The 15905-nt window shown below is 42.8% G+C and overlaps 1 protein-coding gene across 16 annotated transcripts in view; it reads left to right on the top strand.

Annotated features, from left to right (window-relative positions):
• MBNL1 (muscleblind like splicing regulator 1) overlaps positions 1 to 15905 on the top strand; it is a 179416-nt gene that overhangs the window by 111982 nt on the left and 51529 nt on the right. Inside the window, exon 1 of one of the 16 annotated variants that reach the window (XM_060274464.1) lies at positions 127 to 7384. The exons of the other annotated variants lie outside the window; for them this stretch is intronic. Within the exon in view, the coding sequence (XP_060130447.1) occupies positions 7352 to 7384 (33 nt within the window). The 5' untranslated portion in view covers positions 127 to 7351. Of the gene's footprint in view, positions 1 to 126; positions 7385 to 15905 lie in introns of those variants that run through there. 16 annotated transcript variants of the gene reach the window in all.

Here is a 15905-nt window from a genome sequence, read left to right as displayed (position 1 = left end):
CAGATCTTGTCAGGTGCCGAATCTTGTTTTAAATACTGAACATAGCTGCCAAGTTTTCCCTTTTCTCACGAGGAAGCCTATTCAGCATAATGGAATTTCCCTTAAAAAAAGGGAGAACTTGGCAGCTATGATACTGAATGCTGATAGTGTTGGAATTGGGTTAAAATTCCAACTGCTTGCATGTAAAAATTTGCATGTATTGTGCCATGATGATGGGCAGAGTACCTCCCATGATGTACCTGCCACCTCATCTCCTTTGTGTGCATGTTAATCACAGCATTTAGAACATAGCTTATCATCACAGGAATAGGCCGTGCCTCAACTCAGACTTGCAAACTCCTCCGCTCCTCTTGCCTTCTAATTCAGCTCCAGCCTTTCCATTTTTTAAAAAAATTAACCATGGCTTATTGTGTGGTCCAAATCCAACAAACTGTGGTTAATGTAAATTGTGGTTTGTTTCACATAAACCAACATCAAACCATGGTTTATGATGTTGACTTTTTGCAATGTATGTTAGCCATCTTGCGGGGAGCAGGGAGGTGTTTTTAAAAGGTGGGGTGCAAATTATTCAAATAAACCAAGAAGACCCTGAATATTTGTGGTTAACATAAATTGTGGTTTGTTTGACATAAACCAACATCAAACCATGGTTTATGACGTTGACTTTTTTCAATGTATGTTAGCCATCTTGCGGGGAGCAGTGAGGTGTTTTTAAAAGGTGGGATGCAAATTATTCAAATAAACCAAGAAGACCCTGAATATCTTCTAAACTGATGCTCCGCTAATTGCCTTAATTTATATATTTATCCTCATCTACAGCCCCAGTCTACTAGTACAACTTACACAGTGGTACCTCAGGTCACAGACACTTCAGGTTACAGACTCTTCAGGTTATGGACTCCGCTAACCCAGAAATAGTATCTCGGGTTAAGAACTTTGCTTCAGGATGAGAACAGAAATCGCGCAGCGGTGGCACGGCGGCAGCAGGAGGCCCCATTAGCTCAAGTGGTACCTCAGGTTAAGAACAGTTTCAGGTTAGGAACGGACCTCTAGAACGAATTTAAGTTCTTAACCTGAGGTACCACTGTACTAACTTCCAGACCCTTCAAGCCACACATGGAAGGAGTTTTGTGGGACTGTATTCACAATTTCAGACAGAAAGCCATATTGGTAGCCTGTGGCATGAAAAACAATTCAAAGAGAAGAGTTTAAGCCCCTTACAAATTCTCTCTTGTCTTCCTACTCCAGTTTATAGTTATCATTTTATTATTTACCGGTATATAGTTCCATCTGGATCCATGGTACTTTCCAAAGTAAAAGAGGTGAGGTTTGTTCCATTTGGCAGAAGGAAGGAGATGGGGACAGGATTGGTGGGGGTAGGGGTGGCATGCCTTTATTTGTGTTACAGAGCCTTAGTTATAGCTGCATATGAGACAAAGGGGTTGTCCCCAAGGTTTCCTGGGGAACAGAGAGAGGTGCAACACATTTCTAAACAAAACTACCTGAGAATTCTTCTTTCTGCTTAGAGAAATCTAATAGAATCTTTACACCACCATGGCTTCAATGATTGGTCAAAGGCTTTTCTCCTCCCAAATTAGACATCCTCCCTCTCTCCTCCACGGTCTACAAAGAATTTAACAACAGAGGCTCATGCATTGTTTCCTCCCCCCCCCAAGTGCCCTTCAGCTGAAATTGATTTGAACAAATTAAATTACATGCCAACACGCCCACACGATTACCGCTAGAGCACGGCTAGAATGGTGCCTTTCTTTGGGGGGCGATTGCAATAACATTATGCTTGGTGGAGCTGTGAATGGAGCAGATGAAAGAATGCCTCAATTTTCACTAGTGCCCATGAAATGTGATAAGTTAAACAAGAACGAAAATGCTAGGCAAAAAAACAAAACCCAACAGAACGGCGGGGAAGGGAGATGAAAGGGGAACTTCAAACAGATGGCCATCTAGAGAACATCGGGTGGAAGGTTTGCCACGGTATGGGACAAGATCACTAAGCTGTGGGAAGCCATGGAGGACACGGCACAAAACAGCAGAATAAACTGTCCTGGAAAATGTATAGTTTTCGGTTTTAAAAATCAGAGTCAGAACTGGATGCTGTAATCTGTTGGAGCGCAGCTAGGCACTGGCTAACTGCAATTCGGTCTTTTATTGCTGGACTCTGGTGTTCCTGGCGTCTACTACTTGGCTAGCTCAGTTGGTTAAAGCATGGTGCTGGTCACACCAAGGTCGTAGGTTTGATTCCCATATGGGGCAGCTGCTTATTTAACCGTGTGCCCTGGAACTTCCAATAATCAACTTCATTGGGTAGCCCTGGTTTTTAGAATTATAAGAGGGAGAAAAATGTAAACTCTTATAATTCTGCCCAGATTTGAAAGGAGCAATTATCACAGGTGTGCTACCGCATGACAGCCCTCAGACATTTATGGCGTACATTGTGAAATAGCCGGTGTTATCTATCTATGCTCCTAGGACTTTTCTTAAAGGACAAGTTCACTATATTCCCTAAACTGTTCATGCAAGTGTATAAACGTACCAGCTTTGCTCTGGATCACCTAATGCTGAGACAACTCATAGCAGCTTGTGGATGTACACTGAACCAGGCCATTGAGCGGCTTTATTTCCTGAGCCACCAAGGTGACATTATTCTAATTATTTTGCCACAGTTTTTGCAAGCTGGACTGTATTCCTCATGCGTGCTATGTAGCCTGTAATGGCAGCTGATTTGGAACTCAGCTGAGTTTTATGTGCTGCTCCCTCACTTGGTTTTCCTTTTGCTGCGGTTGAAAATAGTGCAGCTTGATAGGATATATACCCATATCCATCAGATAACAAGTATTTAATAGAATCATAGAGTTGGAAGGGACGCCAAGGGTCATCTAGCCAACCCTCTGCAGTGCAGGAATCACATCTAAAGAATCACTGGGAGATGTCCATCCAACCTCTGTTTAAAAACCTCTGATGAATTGCAAGCGGTGACTATTTTGTGCAGGCTTCCTCAACCTCGGCCCTCCAGATGTTTTGAGACTACAATTCCCATCATCCCTGACCACTGGTCCTGCTAGCTAGGGATCATGGGAGTTGTAGGCCAAAAACATCTGGAGGGCCCAGGTTGAGGAAGCCTGATTTTGTGTATGCCCAATTGACATGTGCCTGCTGGCGCATGGGTCCTTTTGGACTGGAAGAGGGCAGAACGGGGGTTGGAGCAGGCTTGTGCAAGCTCTGCCAATGTCCATGGGGGCCAGGATTGGAAGCCCTGCACAAAATGGTTGCCACCTAAATAGGTGGACGCCTATGTCCTGTATAGTCCACCTGCTGCATTGGACACAAGATAACAGTTTCTTTCTCGGAAGGCATACAGAGGGCAGTGCAATCAATCTTCTAAATCCTATCCACAGCCATGATCCACAGTTAAGAACCAAATGCCAGGCTAAACAGGAACATCTTTGCCTAGTGCCTAAAAGTTGATAATGATGGTGCCAAGCACATCTCTCTGGGGAGCGTATGCCACAATTGCGAAGGTCCTTTCTTCCACTGCCTCCCTGCATTCAATCCATATTCAATCCATATTCTCGCTTGCTTCTCTGGGTGCATTTGTTCATGATTCCAGGAAGGCTGTTTTGTTCTGTGCTGTTACAGGGCAGTTGATAGGATTCCTGTGTTGTTGTTTTTAATTTGGACAGTTGCCTCCTGAAATCTTTAGCCCAGCCATAGATTTTTGCAGTAGCGATCAGGTAATTAGGTCACTAGGTAGTTGGTAATGAGATTTAAGTCCATCACTTATACTTGCAGGATATCAAATTAATACTCCAGGGAAGAAAAGAAAAAAACACCTCGATATATATATTTTTTTACCACAACCCCAAGCCTCTTAAAAGCTTAACTCCACAAAGCAGAGTGAAGTTGTATAATGTGTCTGAGGAGGAGAACAGGGAGAGGGTTTGGGGAAATGTATTTTATAGTAGATTTGATAAGGTTAGCATGGAGATAAGAGTGTAAACAGTGGGTCATCTGGGAAGGAAGCTTCCTTTGGGTTGGAGAACGGAAGATACAGCCCATATGCAAAGATGAAAAACTGCCCGGCTAGGTGAATATGCTTGCATTGCTCATGCATCCTAGTGGGATTTTCTAAAGATCTTCCAAGAAATGTTGATTTGTGCTTTTCCAGTTTGAGCCACTGGGAATTACCAGGCCTGTCTCTCACATGTCCTAGAACTGATGTGTCTCATTATCGTGTTGTTGTTGTTGTTGTTGTTGTTGTTGTTGTTGTTGTTGTTGTTGTTGTTGTTGTTGTTGTTATTTGCAGGTACTAATGCTTAGGGCCTAAATAGCAATAAAAGTATTAACTTCTCTGTTTAGGGCTGTTTAGTTGACTGATAGGCTGATCTAAAGCAGAGCACAGAGTACGCATCTGCCATTGTCAGAGTGATCATCGTCTTAGAGCAGTGTCATGACTTTTCAAAGGCTTAAAATGAGTGGATGCAATAATCCAATTCCCCCATTAACCTGTCTATGGTTGGCTGAGGCTTAAAAGGTCCTTTTAACCGCTTGAAGGGTGTAAGTGAGCATATTCAAGGGCTTTCTTTGATCTAAAGCTTTCCTGTTGCCAGCCACTAGTCTATCCTGAACAGTTTATTTGCAATGTCTTGCTGAGCAACCCAAACCACCATTACACCAACGCCTGGCAAAGGTGTTCCTCTGCTCACCACTGGAATGACATGGAGTGACATCATCAACTCTGGAATCAGCCCTGATATAATGTGAAGATTTGCGGAGGTGTAGGAAAGTAAGAAATCAGTATAAAAACAATTACTAAATATGCCAGTCAAATATGCTGTGAAGCCATTGGGGGGTTGGGGGGTGGGGAAGCAAGAAAAAACAGTCATTCCTGAAGATATGCATCTGTATGCATGCTGCGAGTCTTTCGATGTGAATTTGAGACGGCTGTTCTTCTTCCCATCTATCACTTATTTTGTTCTGATGACTGCAGCAATGCCCTTGGGTCTACTGAGAGCACATTTGCAATGGTGTTTATTTAATGCTAAACAAACAGAATTATCTGAATTTATTTCAGCAATGTCGGCTTGATGTTAGGCATATAAATTCCACTCATCCTGGATCACATGGCATTTCTTGTGACTCCAAAGGAAGGCAAATCTCCAGAAACAGCACTCTCAATATTGGGAGTTCGCTGGTAGTTCCACTGACCTTTCAAGCAGGTTGGTGCTCTCGGCCACTGCCAGTATTTTGCTTTAGTTGCCTGCTGCTGTATGATTGCTCCAGGCTGCAATACTAAGACACATTTACAATCGCATTGAATTGATCAAAAAGGATGCTGCCAAAGTATTTCTATTTCCTTAAAGCTAGTTTTAATTGCCTTCTGCTGGCAGACAGTAGAACATACTGCCAATGTTTCCCATGGCTTAAGAGACAGTGAAGGTACTAAGAGTTCGTTGGCCACATTTGATTGTTCTCCCAAAACAATAAAAAGAAATACAGTTGAACCTTGATTCTCGAACGGCTTAGTTGACGAACAAATGGGCTCCTGAATGCCAAAAACCTGGAAGAAAGTGTTCCGGTTTTGGAATATTTTTTGGAAGCCGAATGTCTGGTGCAGTTGTTGGCTATTGTTTCTGGGGCGCCTGCACCAATTGGAAACCATGCCTTGGTTTCGGAAGTCAAACAGACTTCCGGAACGGATTACGTCCAAGAACCAAGGTACCACTGTATAAGAAAAAGACATTAACTGTTAGGTGAAGACAAACAATGCCTTTTTCCTATCACAAGCCAATGGCATTTCATTGTCCTGCATAAATCCCTACAAATTTACTGGCACACGTAAACTCATTGCCATATCAGCTTAAATAAGGGCACAATTCAAACTCACCCCTCCTACCCACAGGGCACTGAAGACCCACTGCTGCAGCCACAGCAACAGTAAACCCAATACCAACCGGTGATGATGGCAGTGAGACTGACTAAGGACGCAGAAGATCCTAGGCCAGCTCAGTCCCACCCTGCTGCGCCCTTCAAACGACCTATTTAGGGGCTTTCCGCTGGCTCCTTCCAACAAGGTGTTCCAACACCTGTTGCTGGCCTTGGACTTCAGTATTCTACACACACACCCAATCCCTACCAGGACCAAGTAGCTTCATGCCACTCTATTACATTTGCCTCCCCCAATGCCCTAGAAGTTGTGGGGCTCCACAGCATTGCAGGAAGGAAAACGTGGCAAATACAAAATTAAATATGGTAGCCAGAAGCCACTTGGCACTGAAGCACCATACAAAAAAAAGTTGGTGTTGGTGTTTTACAGTCGTTCATTGTGGCACAGGGGTTACACAATCTGTTTACTTTTGTATGTATACTCATTCAAACATCTTTTTTTAAAAAAAACAACAGGTTTTAAAGCATTGCTTCCACCTCAGCTGAACCACTGATCCATGTGTGTTACTTTATTATTTGCAGGGGGGGGGAGTACAGTCTGATATGACACATATTTTCCAATACTGCTTTGAGGGTGCAAAGCTGACAAATTTGATGCATTGATTAGATGGCACCACCCAAATGTGTGTGTGTGTGTGTGTTTGCTTCTTTCCACTGGGAAATTCCCCTCTTCATTGCCTCAATAAAAAGAACAGGGGAAATGAAAATAATGGCATATGCATAAAGCGTGAAGTGAAAATGGACAGTTAGTATCTGGCATAATTATGGCTGTTGCTTTAGTCTCAGTGGGATAGCTAGAAGTTTTGTATGCGTTAGTCACCAGAACTGTTAGAATGCTTTGTGTTTTTTTAAAGTCAACCCATTTTGAGACTTCAGTACAGGGTAAGCTAAAATCTAAATAAAATACAGCAGCCATAAGAAGAGTGGAAGTGGACGGGTGTTCTTTGCAGCTGCCCAGCAGATACATTACATTCTTCCCGTGGAGGGTCACTGGGGGCGTGTCTGTATATGACACTCTCCACTGGATTGGACACACCTTTGGGGAGTTTGCGCCCTGAACTGTACCATTACGTAAAGCAAGCCAACGTGTTGCGAATTCGCTCTCTTGCGATCCAGGTCAATGATACTTGGTGCTAGGAGTGGGGGAAATGATTCTGTGGTCGCCCCAGTCCGTGTAGTGAATTATACCAAACATTTCAGCAGATAAAGTAAATAGGTAAAAGGACACCTGGACGGTTACGTCCAGTCAAAGGCGACTGGGATTGTGGTGCTCATCTCGCTTCATGCCGAGGGAGCCGCCGTTTGTCCACAGACAGCTTTACAGGTCATGTGGCCATCATGACTAAACCGCTTCTGGCGCAACAGAACACCCTGACAGAAACCAGAGCGCATGGAAACGGTGTTTACCTTCCCGTTGCGAATGGTACCTATTTATCTACTTGCACTGGTATGCTGTTGAACTGCTAGGTTGGCAGGAGCTGGGACAGAGCAACGGGAGCTCACCCCGTTGCATGGATTTGAACCGCTGACCTTCTGATCAGCAAGCCCAAGAGGCTCAATAGTTTAGACCACAGCGCCACCCGCATCCCTATCTTGGATATTGTGCTGGTTGCAGGCAGATTCACCAGCAGAACATTTAAGCTTGAAGTGCATTTCTGATTTGAAGCAACACTTATTTCACTGGAGCTATTTAGATTTCAAGCAGAGAGTCTGAGACTCCGACTACTTGATTTAATGCAGTCAGAAAAGGATGAAATCAATGAGCCATATCTTTGACTCGTGTAGCTCAGCATAGCTCCATTGATTTCAGCTGAAGGCATAGTATCTGGCTCAGTAATCCCGGCTGCCTATAAACAATGCACTTTTCTAGTTCTGATATTAAAATGTAAATGACAGAATTATTATCCTAGACAGCTTATGTTATCTATGTACATATATTGAAGTTTGTTGCTAAGGCAGTATGGTTTAGCAGGAGGTTTGTAAAAGGCTCCTCTTCCCTGTAAGCATTGCTTGGTGAAACAGCAAGAAATGCTTTTGAAACTGTTGAAATACAAAATACTTATTTTATTCCTGGTTGGTTTTAGATTTGTTCTACATTATATACTTATTTGAAAGCACTGTGTGTTGCTTTAAACCGGGGCACTGTCTTAGCTATGGTGCCAACAGGGCTCACATTTAAAGGGATGTGAACACTGAAGGTCAATGTTTAAAACAATAGGGTGTTTTAAAAGCATTTGTTGTTATTATTTCTATATTTTTACTGAATGTTCGCAAAAGAATATTTTGGCAAAATTTTGTTGCTGGTGGAGGAAAGTCTATTTGTCTGTTTTATTGGATCTATAAACCACCTTTCCACCAAAATTCAGCTCCCTTACTTTTTGTATTGCTTCCTATTTTAATGCCCTTCCCCGCCTAATTTGCTGCAGCTTTGGCACCGCTACTTTAAAGTTGGTCTCCTTTTGCTAACTATGTGAACCCATCCAATCGGGGGGGTAGCTTACATGCTGATGATGCACTATCATATAAATAAGCAGACTAGTATATCATAAAGAGAAAGCCAGTTCAGAGTGAGAGCAATGCTTCTCCCCTGCCTGCAGAATAATTCTCCCTGCCTCTTTGCAAGCCCTCTCGGCTGAAAAAATATATATGAGTGAATGAGGAATTGCTTTCCATTGTTCGCAGTAGTTTTTTCAAAAAGCAGCCACTTTTTCAAGCTTGTCAAAGCAAGACACAAGTACCTCCCGTTCTTGGTGTAAAAAGACTTCAGTCATCGCCATGCATCCCTAATAGATAGGTCCATCTAATTGTTTACCGTAATAATCACTCACAGCATAATAGTACACCTATATCCTTGCGAGTCTCCTGAAGCTTATTTTCAGCTGTAGACTACAGTCATTTGAACACATGTACTAAACCCCAATGTCCCACCTATAACTCTGCCAATGAACTTGTTACAGGTAGGACATAATTCTGACATCAGGAATCGCAAGACAGAGAAACCAGTAGGAGAACACTTCAATCTCCCAGGACATTCTATACAAGACCTCAAAGTAGCTGTCTTATTACAGAAAAAATTCAGAAACAGACTGGAAAGAGAAGTTGCTGAATTGCAACTCATTACCAAGCTTAAAACCATGGAGAGACCTGGTCTGAATAAGGACATTGGATTCTTATCTCATTATACATGATAAAGCTTTCTTTAGCCATCTCACCCCTTGCTTTTTCCTGCAAGACCAATTGAAGTCGTTAATAGTCATCAACAGTTGCCAACAGGTTTACCACTCTTATCAGCCAATCACCCATTCCCACCACCCTTCTGAGTAATACCCCTCCCCACCCTCTGACTATATATAAGGGTCTGGTGACTTCTGTTTCAGTGTATCTGAAGAAGTGTGCATGCACACGAAAGCTCATACCTATGACAAACTTAGTTGGTCTCTAAGGTGCTACTGGAAGGATTTTTTTTTAAATTTTTTGTTCTGCCACTGAAGTTTCTAATTCTTGAATGCGGTGTTGTCCTGGTTGGTGAGCCAGGACCATGTACTGACGTGGGTGGCGCTGTGGTTTAAACCACTGAGCTTCTTGGGCTTGCCAGTCAGAAGGCTGGTGGTTCTAATCCCCGCGACGGGGTGAGCTCCCGTGGCTCTGTCCCAGCTCCTGCCAACCTAGCAGTTCGAAAGCACGCCAGTGCAAGTAGATAAATAGGTACCACTGCTGCGGGAAGGTAAATGGCTTTTCCATGCGCTCTGTTTTCCGTCTCGTGGCACCAGAAGCGGTTTAGCCATGCTAACCACATGACCCGGAAAGCCGTCTGTGGAGAAACACCACCACCCTCAGCCTGAAGCGAAATGAGCGCCACAACCCCATGGTGACCTTTGATTGGACTCAACCGTCCGGGGTCCTTTACCTTTACCTTACCTTACTGAATTAGACACTTGGTTTCTCTCGCATGGTATTGTCAACATTGATGGAAGTCCTGGAGAGTCATGGCCAAGCCCAGGTCTTTCCCAACTCTAGCTGGAGAAGCCAGGGATTAGATTTGGGACCCTCTTCATTCAATGCAGATGTTCTTATCACTGAACTACGACCCTTCTTTCATAGAAACAACAGAATCATCAGCAGCAACAATCACATTAATTACAGTGGGAATACGTATGCAGGTTTAGGTAAATTTAATTCAAACGGCTGAAACGTTTTGGAGCACCAGACCATATAATTTTAAAAGAATTGCAGAATTAATGCAGGCATCCCAGACAGATCCCTAAAATGATATTAGTGGCTAATTGTGTTACTCTGTTTGAGCAAAGAGGTTGAATTTGTTACCCTAGGGTAAGAAGAAGAAAGATTTATTCAAATAATGTTTCACCTCTTTTAATAAACAACATGTTTATTCTGGCAGTTCTGCCGTGTGTGTGAAAATCCACAGAGATACTATAATGGCAAGGACGCAGTTGGTTTATGGAAAACAAGATTCTATACAATTGCCTTTTTGAAACTTAAAAAACAAAAACCCTCAGTTTGTTTTGTGTAAACACAGTCCAAAACTGTATAGCGAATATTCTGTAAGTCTGGTAATGCCCCTGCAGTGTCATAAAAATGGGGCTGCAGTGGGGATAAGCAGCCACAGTATGCTGAAGCTGTTTAATTTTAAGATATTCCCCCACCTAATTCAGCCGCAGAGTTTCTTCAAATATATACATCTGAGCTACATTTGAATGAAGCATAGTTCAGCCAGGAAATACTTCACTTTGGGATAATCAAGTTGTCCCTCTTAAAAAGAATGAGTGGCGCTGTTTTTTGAAGTTTTCAGAGTTTATGCTGTACCTGCTTGCTGGGACTGTTTATTTTAGCTATTTTTATACCACTGTAAGGATCATAACCTCGTACGAAGCTTGCAATAATGTTATGCGCTCCATGCTCCACAGTGTTTACAAAATGACACCCAATAACTTTGATCTTTGGGAATAATAACATTCCTCTTATAGAGCTGAGTTCTCAACAGCCTGGCTTAGAAGTTTAAAGGAGTGCAGCTGCAGTATAATATTGCAAAGTGAAAGCAGTTTTACAGCCTTTATTCGTCTAAGTTAAAGACTTACCTTTATCTGTGGCTGCTCTCTCCAAAAAGACCTAACAGCATTCAGCCCTGTACATGTAAAAGTTATGTTTTCAGTGGCGCTTACTCCCAGGTACGTGGATATGGCAGTAATTCATTCCCCCCACCCCCCGCATGGATTTGGCCTGAGGTGACTGGCTCTTGCATGTAAGAAGGCATTAATTTCCATTCTGACCCATGTTCACTGCATGCAACACTGTTTCTGCTCCACTGCAGTTCAGCTTCCGACAAAAACTACATTATTCAGCTCTTGGCTTGATTTTAAGTGATTAATTGTTCCAGACCATTAATTTCAATGCAAATGGGGGAAATGCCATTAAATAAGTAACGGCTTGTAGACTGAGAACAATAGCAAAATATCAATCACAGGATGAATAAGTGAACAGCGGCAAATTCTGCTCCCTTTTCTCTTGGAATTCTGGTACATCCCTTATTAGGCTTACAATAAAAACTTTTGCTGGGGCGGGAGACACAGCTGCGTAGGGAGGGAATGGTTAATATAGGATGCCAATGGGGGGGAAAGAAATACCCATAAAACATTTAGCTGCAGGGGGTGGTTTTTGCTAGGAGCGAAAGACAAATGAGAAAAGGGGGATGGAGAGAGAGAGAGAGAGGCACATCCTTCTTTTGCTGTACACTTACATATCCCTAGTGTACAGGATTGCAGCCTTCCTCTGCTCTTGCATTGCCACATCTGTGTTACGAGGTTCATGTTCAGACGTTGGTGATTTTGTGTCCTTTAAAATAAGTGTTTCACCCACAATTATGAGACATAAATCCCACAATGGACCGGTGTGAACTGCTGAGAGACTGGCTCCTGTTTTGAATAAAGTAAGGACAGCAACAACAATGATAAAAATGCTACAAATACAGAAGTAGTTACAAAGTGGGTACTAGTAGGCTGATGCCCTTAAATGTGACTCTTTAAGGCTGTGCTTATTTACAGATATATATATATATATACTGTATATATGTATGAGGGGAAACTACTGTCATAGCAGGCCGGAGGAAGTATTGCAATAAATTATTTCTTCCACCCAGCAGAAAACAATCTGAAATACTTGCAGAGGTCACAGTGCTCTAATAAAATGGTTGCCCAGGATAGCTGTTTAGCAGATCCTCGGCTTTCGGCCCGAACTTTGTTGATATGGCAGCAGAAGCAAAACATTGTATGATAGCCATCTGCCCTTTCCCCTCTCCTTTTTTTCACGTTCCTTCTTATGAAGACATATGGAACGGCCACGGCTGGCATGAATGGAGTTCATAACGACTCCATATTTCTCTCTCCCCCCCCCCCAGTATATATTTATGAATAGTCTGTGCACAGAGGCTAATTGCAGTATCAAGCACAGCGCTATCTGTGTAGCCCTGTTGCAGAGAGTCAAGCACTTGGGAGTGTTATAAAGTGGTGTAATAAAAAGGGGGCAATTACGATCTGCCATAAGGGAGCCCAATTACATAACGCAGAAGTAAGCCTTGCTTTATGTACGACAAAATGGCATGCTGTTTCTTACAGATGAAGGCAGTATTTCTCTGCCTGAAATCTTGCCAAGCATTTCAACCAATAAGCTTTGACTGCCTTGTGAATAAGAGAGAGAGAGAGAGAGAGAGAGAGAGAGAGAGACTGGTTGAACAGTGGTGATAAAGCCCTTCACAACTTGGGACCAGTTTACCTACAAGATCAGCTTACTCCAAATGTGCCCACCCAGCCGCTTCAGTCAGCAGAATTGGCACTGCTACAAGTGCCACATAATACCCGCACCGCTAAATTTTACTGTTTGGAACTCCCTGCCTATTGAAATCAGGCAGATGCCTTCACAGCATTTTTTTTTCCTGGTGCCTACCGAAGACATTCTTGTTCAGACAAGCTGACCCAGATGTTTAGAAAGTTCGTGTGAGTTTTAATTTGTTTTAGTATATTCTATTACGCTTTAAACTTCCCGTATGTTTTAAACTATGGTTGTAAAAAATTTTAGTGATCATTTTATTATTATTTTTGTAAACCGCTTTGAGGTCTCTCCCCCCCCCCCTCTACAGTCAAGCAGTCTATCAGTTTTATGAAACCAGCAGATAATAAAATAATGTGAGTCGGTTGAATCTAAGGGCAGTTCTAAAAAATTTTCTTCCTAGGGTTGCGTGCCAATGTGAGAAATATACGGCTTGGGTTCAAAGATGGCTTGTACAAACAGAAAAGCACTTCCGCACAAAGGAGAACTGCCAAATTCTCCCCATTTAACTTTCCTGCTGCGACTCTCTGTGCTCCATCTCCTTCCATTCCAGGGATGGGGAGTGTCGACCCTTAAAGAGGGCTGTAGTGGGGGGTGGGAATCAAGCCTTATAGCACAAAATGGAGTTCTACTTGATCTTCTCCAGATCAACTCAGTGAATGCCTTCGTAAAAGCAAAGCACGTAGACATACTTCTAAACATCCAACCGATTTCTCAATAGCCACTTCTGAAACACATGGGCCAATTTACATTAGATGGGACATGCTTGTTTAGCTTACTGGCAGTGGCAATTAGGTATTCTGCTTCTTCTGTACTTCCTCTTTGTCCCATTTAGGAAGAGGAAGTGAAGGAGAAAGATAAACACATCCTTTTTTTCTCCTTCCTCACAACTGCTGCGATCCCCTGAGAAGAGGGACAAGGCAGTGGAGAGTTTCACGGGGGCATTGGGGGTTTATCTCTGAGGGTGTTAAGGTGCTTCTGAGCTCTGAATTGGGGGGCCCTGCCCATATATTCCCACTCTACGCATTATATCCTTTTCAGGTACAGTGGACTCTCCGGATACGAATTAAATTCGTTCCGGTGGTCCGTCCGCAACTCAAAAATTTCATAGGCAGAGGCGCTGCTTCTGCGCACGCATGTACGAGGCACGACTGAGCGCTTCTGCGCACGCATGCAACGAAACCCGGAAGTATACACTTCCAGGTTTGCCGCGTTAGTAACCCGAAAGTTACGTATCTAGAGCGGTACGTAACTAGAGGGTCCACTGTATATGTTTGTTCCTTTTCCCGTTTAAGCTTATTTATTGGAGTTCCATAGAACAAAACATTCATTTCACCTTGCCTGACTGAGTTCTTTACTTCTAAACTGTTGGCAAACAACAACATACAATCTATTTGTAACCTTTTTTTATAAAAAAAAAATCGATTGATATATTGGAGAATTAAGACTTTTTTTAAAAAAAGTTTCTTATTTGCATTTGATTTACTTGTTCGTTGCAAAAAAGCAAAAAGCAAAACCAAACCACTGCATTATTAAAAGTCAAGGTTGAAACCTACAACCCAACAAGGTCAAGCAGCAAATCTTGGGGGATTTTAACGACTCCGGAACTATATTATGTGAGCGTGCTGTAATAATAATAAAAACCTGCCTACGTGACACGGCTGAGGTTCGGGGGCCACTTGCGTCTCTCTGCAGTGGCTGCAGCCCAGAAAGAAATGTTAACTTGCTAATGCACCTGCAGTGTGATAGCTTCTCTGCAGGATAAAAATAGACTGCCATCCATTAGACCACAGCAGCTTTTTCCTTCTTAACAAATTCTGCACTTCCTTTATATTATTTTTGTCATCCAGATTCTAGATTGTCATGTGTAATTCCAATTAATTATTTTAATTAATGTAATATAAAGGTGGAATTTAAATGTGCTGGGATAGGGGGGAGTTTTTTATTTTTTATTTTGTTTTTGCAGCTGCTTTACTTAAAAAAAGCTGCCCTTCCTTTCCAACCCTGCCCCTACCTTCCCTTTTCTCGAATAATGCACTGCAAAATAGATTTCCCAGTCAAACCCTGCTCTTCTGGACTGTATTAAACTGAACACTGAAGGCTAGCTGCTTTTTGAAGAAGGTCATCTGAGGGATGCTCAAGGTTGCTTGAAATGCATCGGTATAGCGATATGTGTTTCATCGTGTGTGTGTCCCCCTCCCCCAGCTGAATCCAGATTTCATCAAAGCAAGAGTCAAATTGGAATTAAAAGTGCCTTCCGGGAGGAAATGTGAGTGAAGCTAGAATAGTTCAGTGGATTGGATCCAGCGATCCATGGATTAGTTTAGATTACTGCAACCATCTGAAGGCAGTTTGGAATCTTCATCTGGTATGGGATTTGGCAGCCAAGTTGCTCGCGGAGCTAAGACGGTTTGAGCATATTACACCAATCCTGACCTGACTGTACTGGCTGCCAATTGATTCCAGGGCCCAATTCAAAGTGCTGGTTTTGACCTTAAAAAGGTAACCTTAAATGGCTCAGAACTGCAATACTTCCAAGGGCCTCCTCTCCTCCTATGAACCAACCCAGACCCTGCAATCATCATCTGAGGCTCTTTGCCTACCTCCTCCGAGGTGGCAACACGAGAGCAGGCCTTTTCTTCAGTGGCTCCCCATTTGTGGAATATTCTTCCCAGGGAGGCTCGTCTGGCACCTTCATTAAATATATTTAGGCGCCAGGCGAAAACATTTCTCTTCAACCAGGCCTTTGACTGATGAGCATTCTACAGCTTTCTAAGTGTGTTTGTGGTAGGGGGCATGTTATTGGTTTGTTTTCGGTTTGTTTTGTATTTTGTGTTTTCGTTCTGTTTTTTTTTGTGAAATCCAGAAGAAAACCGAGTTAAAACATTTATTTAAACCAGGCATCCCCAAACTTCTGCCCTCCAGATGTTTTGGACTACAATTCCCATCTTCCCCAACCACTGGTTCTGTTAGCTAGGGATCATGGGAGCTGTAGGCCAAAACATCTGGAGGGCCGCAGTTTGGGGATGCCTGATTTAGACAAGCATTTTGTTGCCGACGCTGCTTTTGCATGCCGGCGTTTTATTTATAGACCTGATTATATT

This window comes from Zootoca vivipara, chromosome 5 (genome assembly GCF_963506605.1).
Source record: "Zootoca vivipara chromosome 5, rZooViv1.1, whole genome shotgun sequence".
Classification (NCBI taxonomy): domain Eukaryota; kingdom Metazoa; phylum Chordata; class Lepidosauria; order Squamata; family Lacertidae; genus Zootoca; species Zootoca vivipara.
The sequence above is the reverse complement of the archived record's forward strand: the minus strand, read 5'-3'. Positions and strand labels throughout refer to the sequence as shown.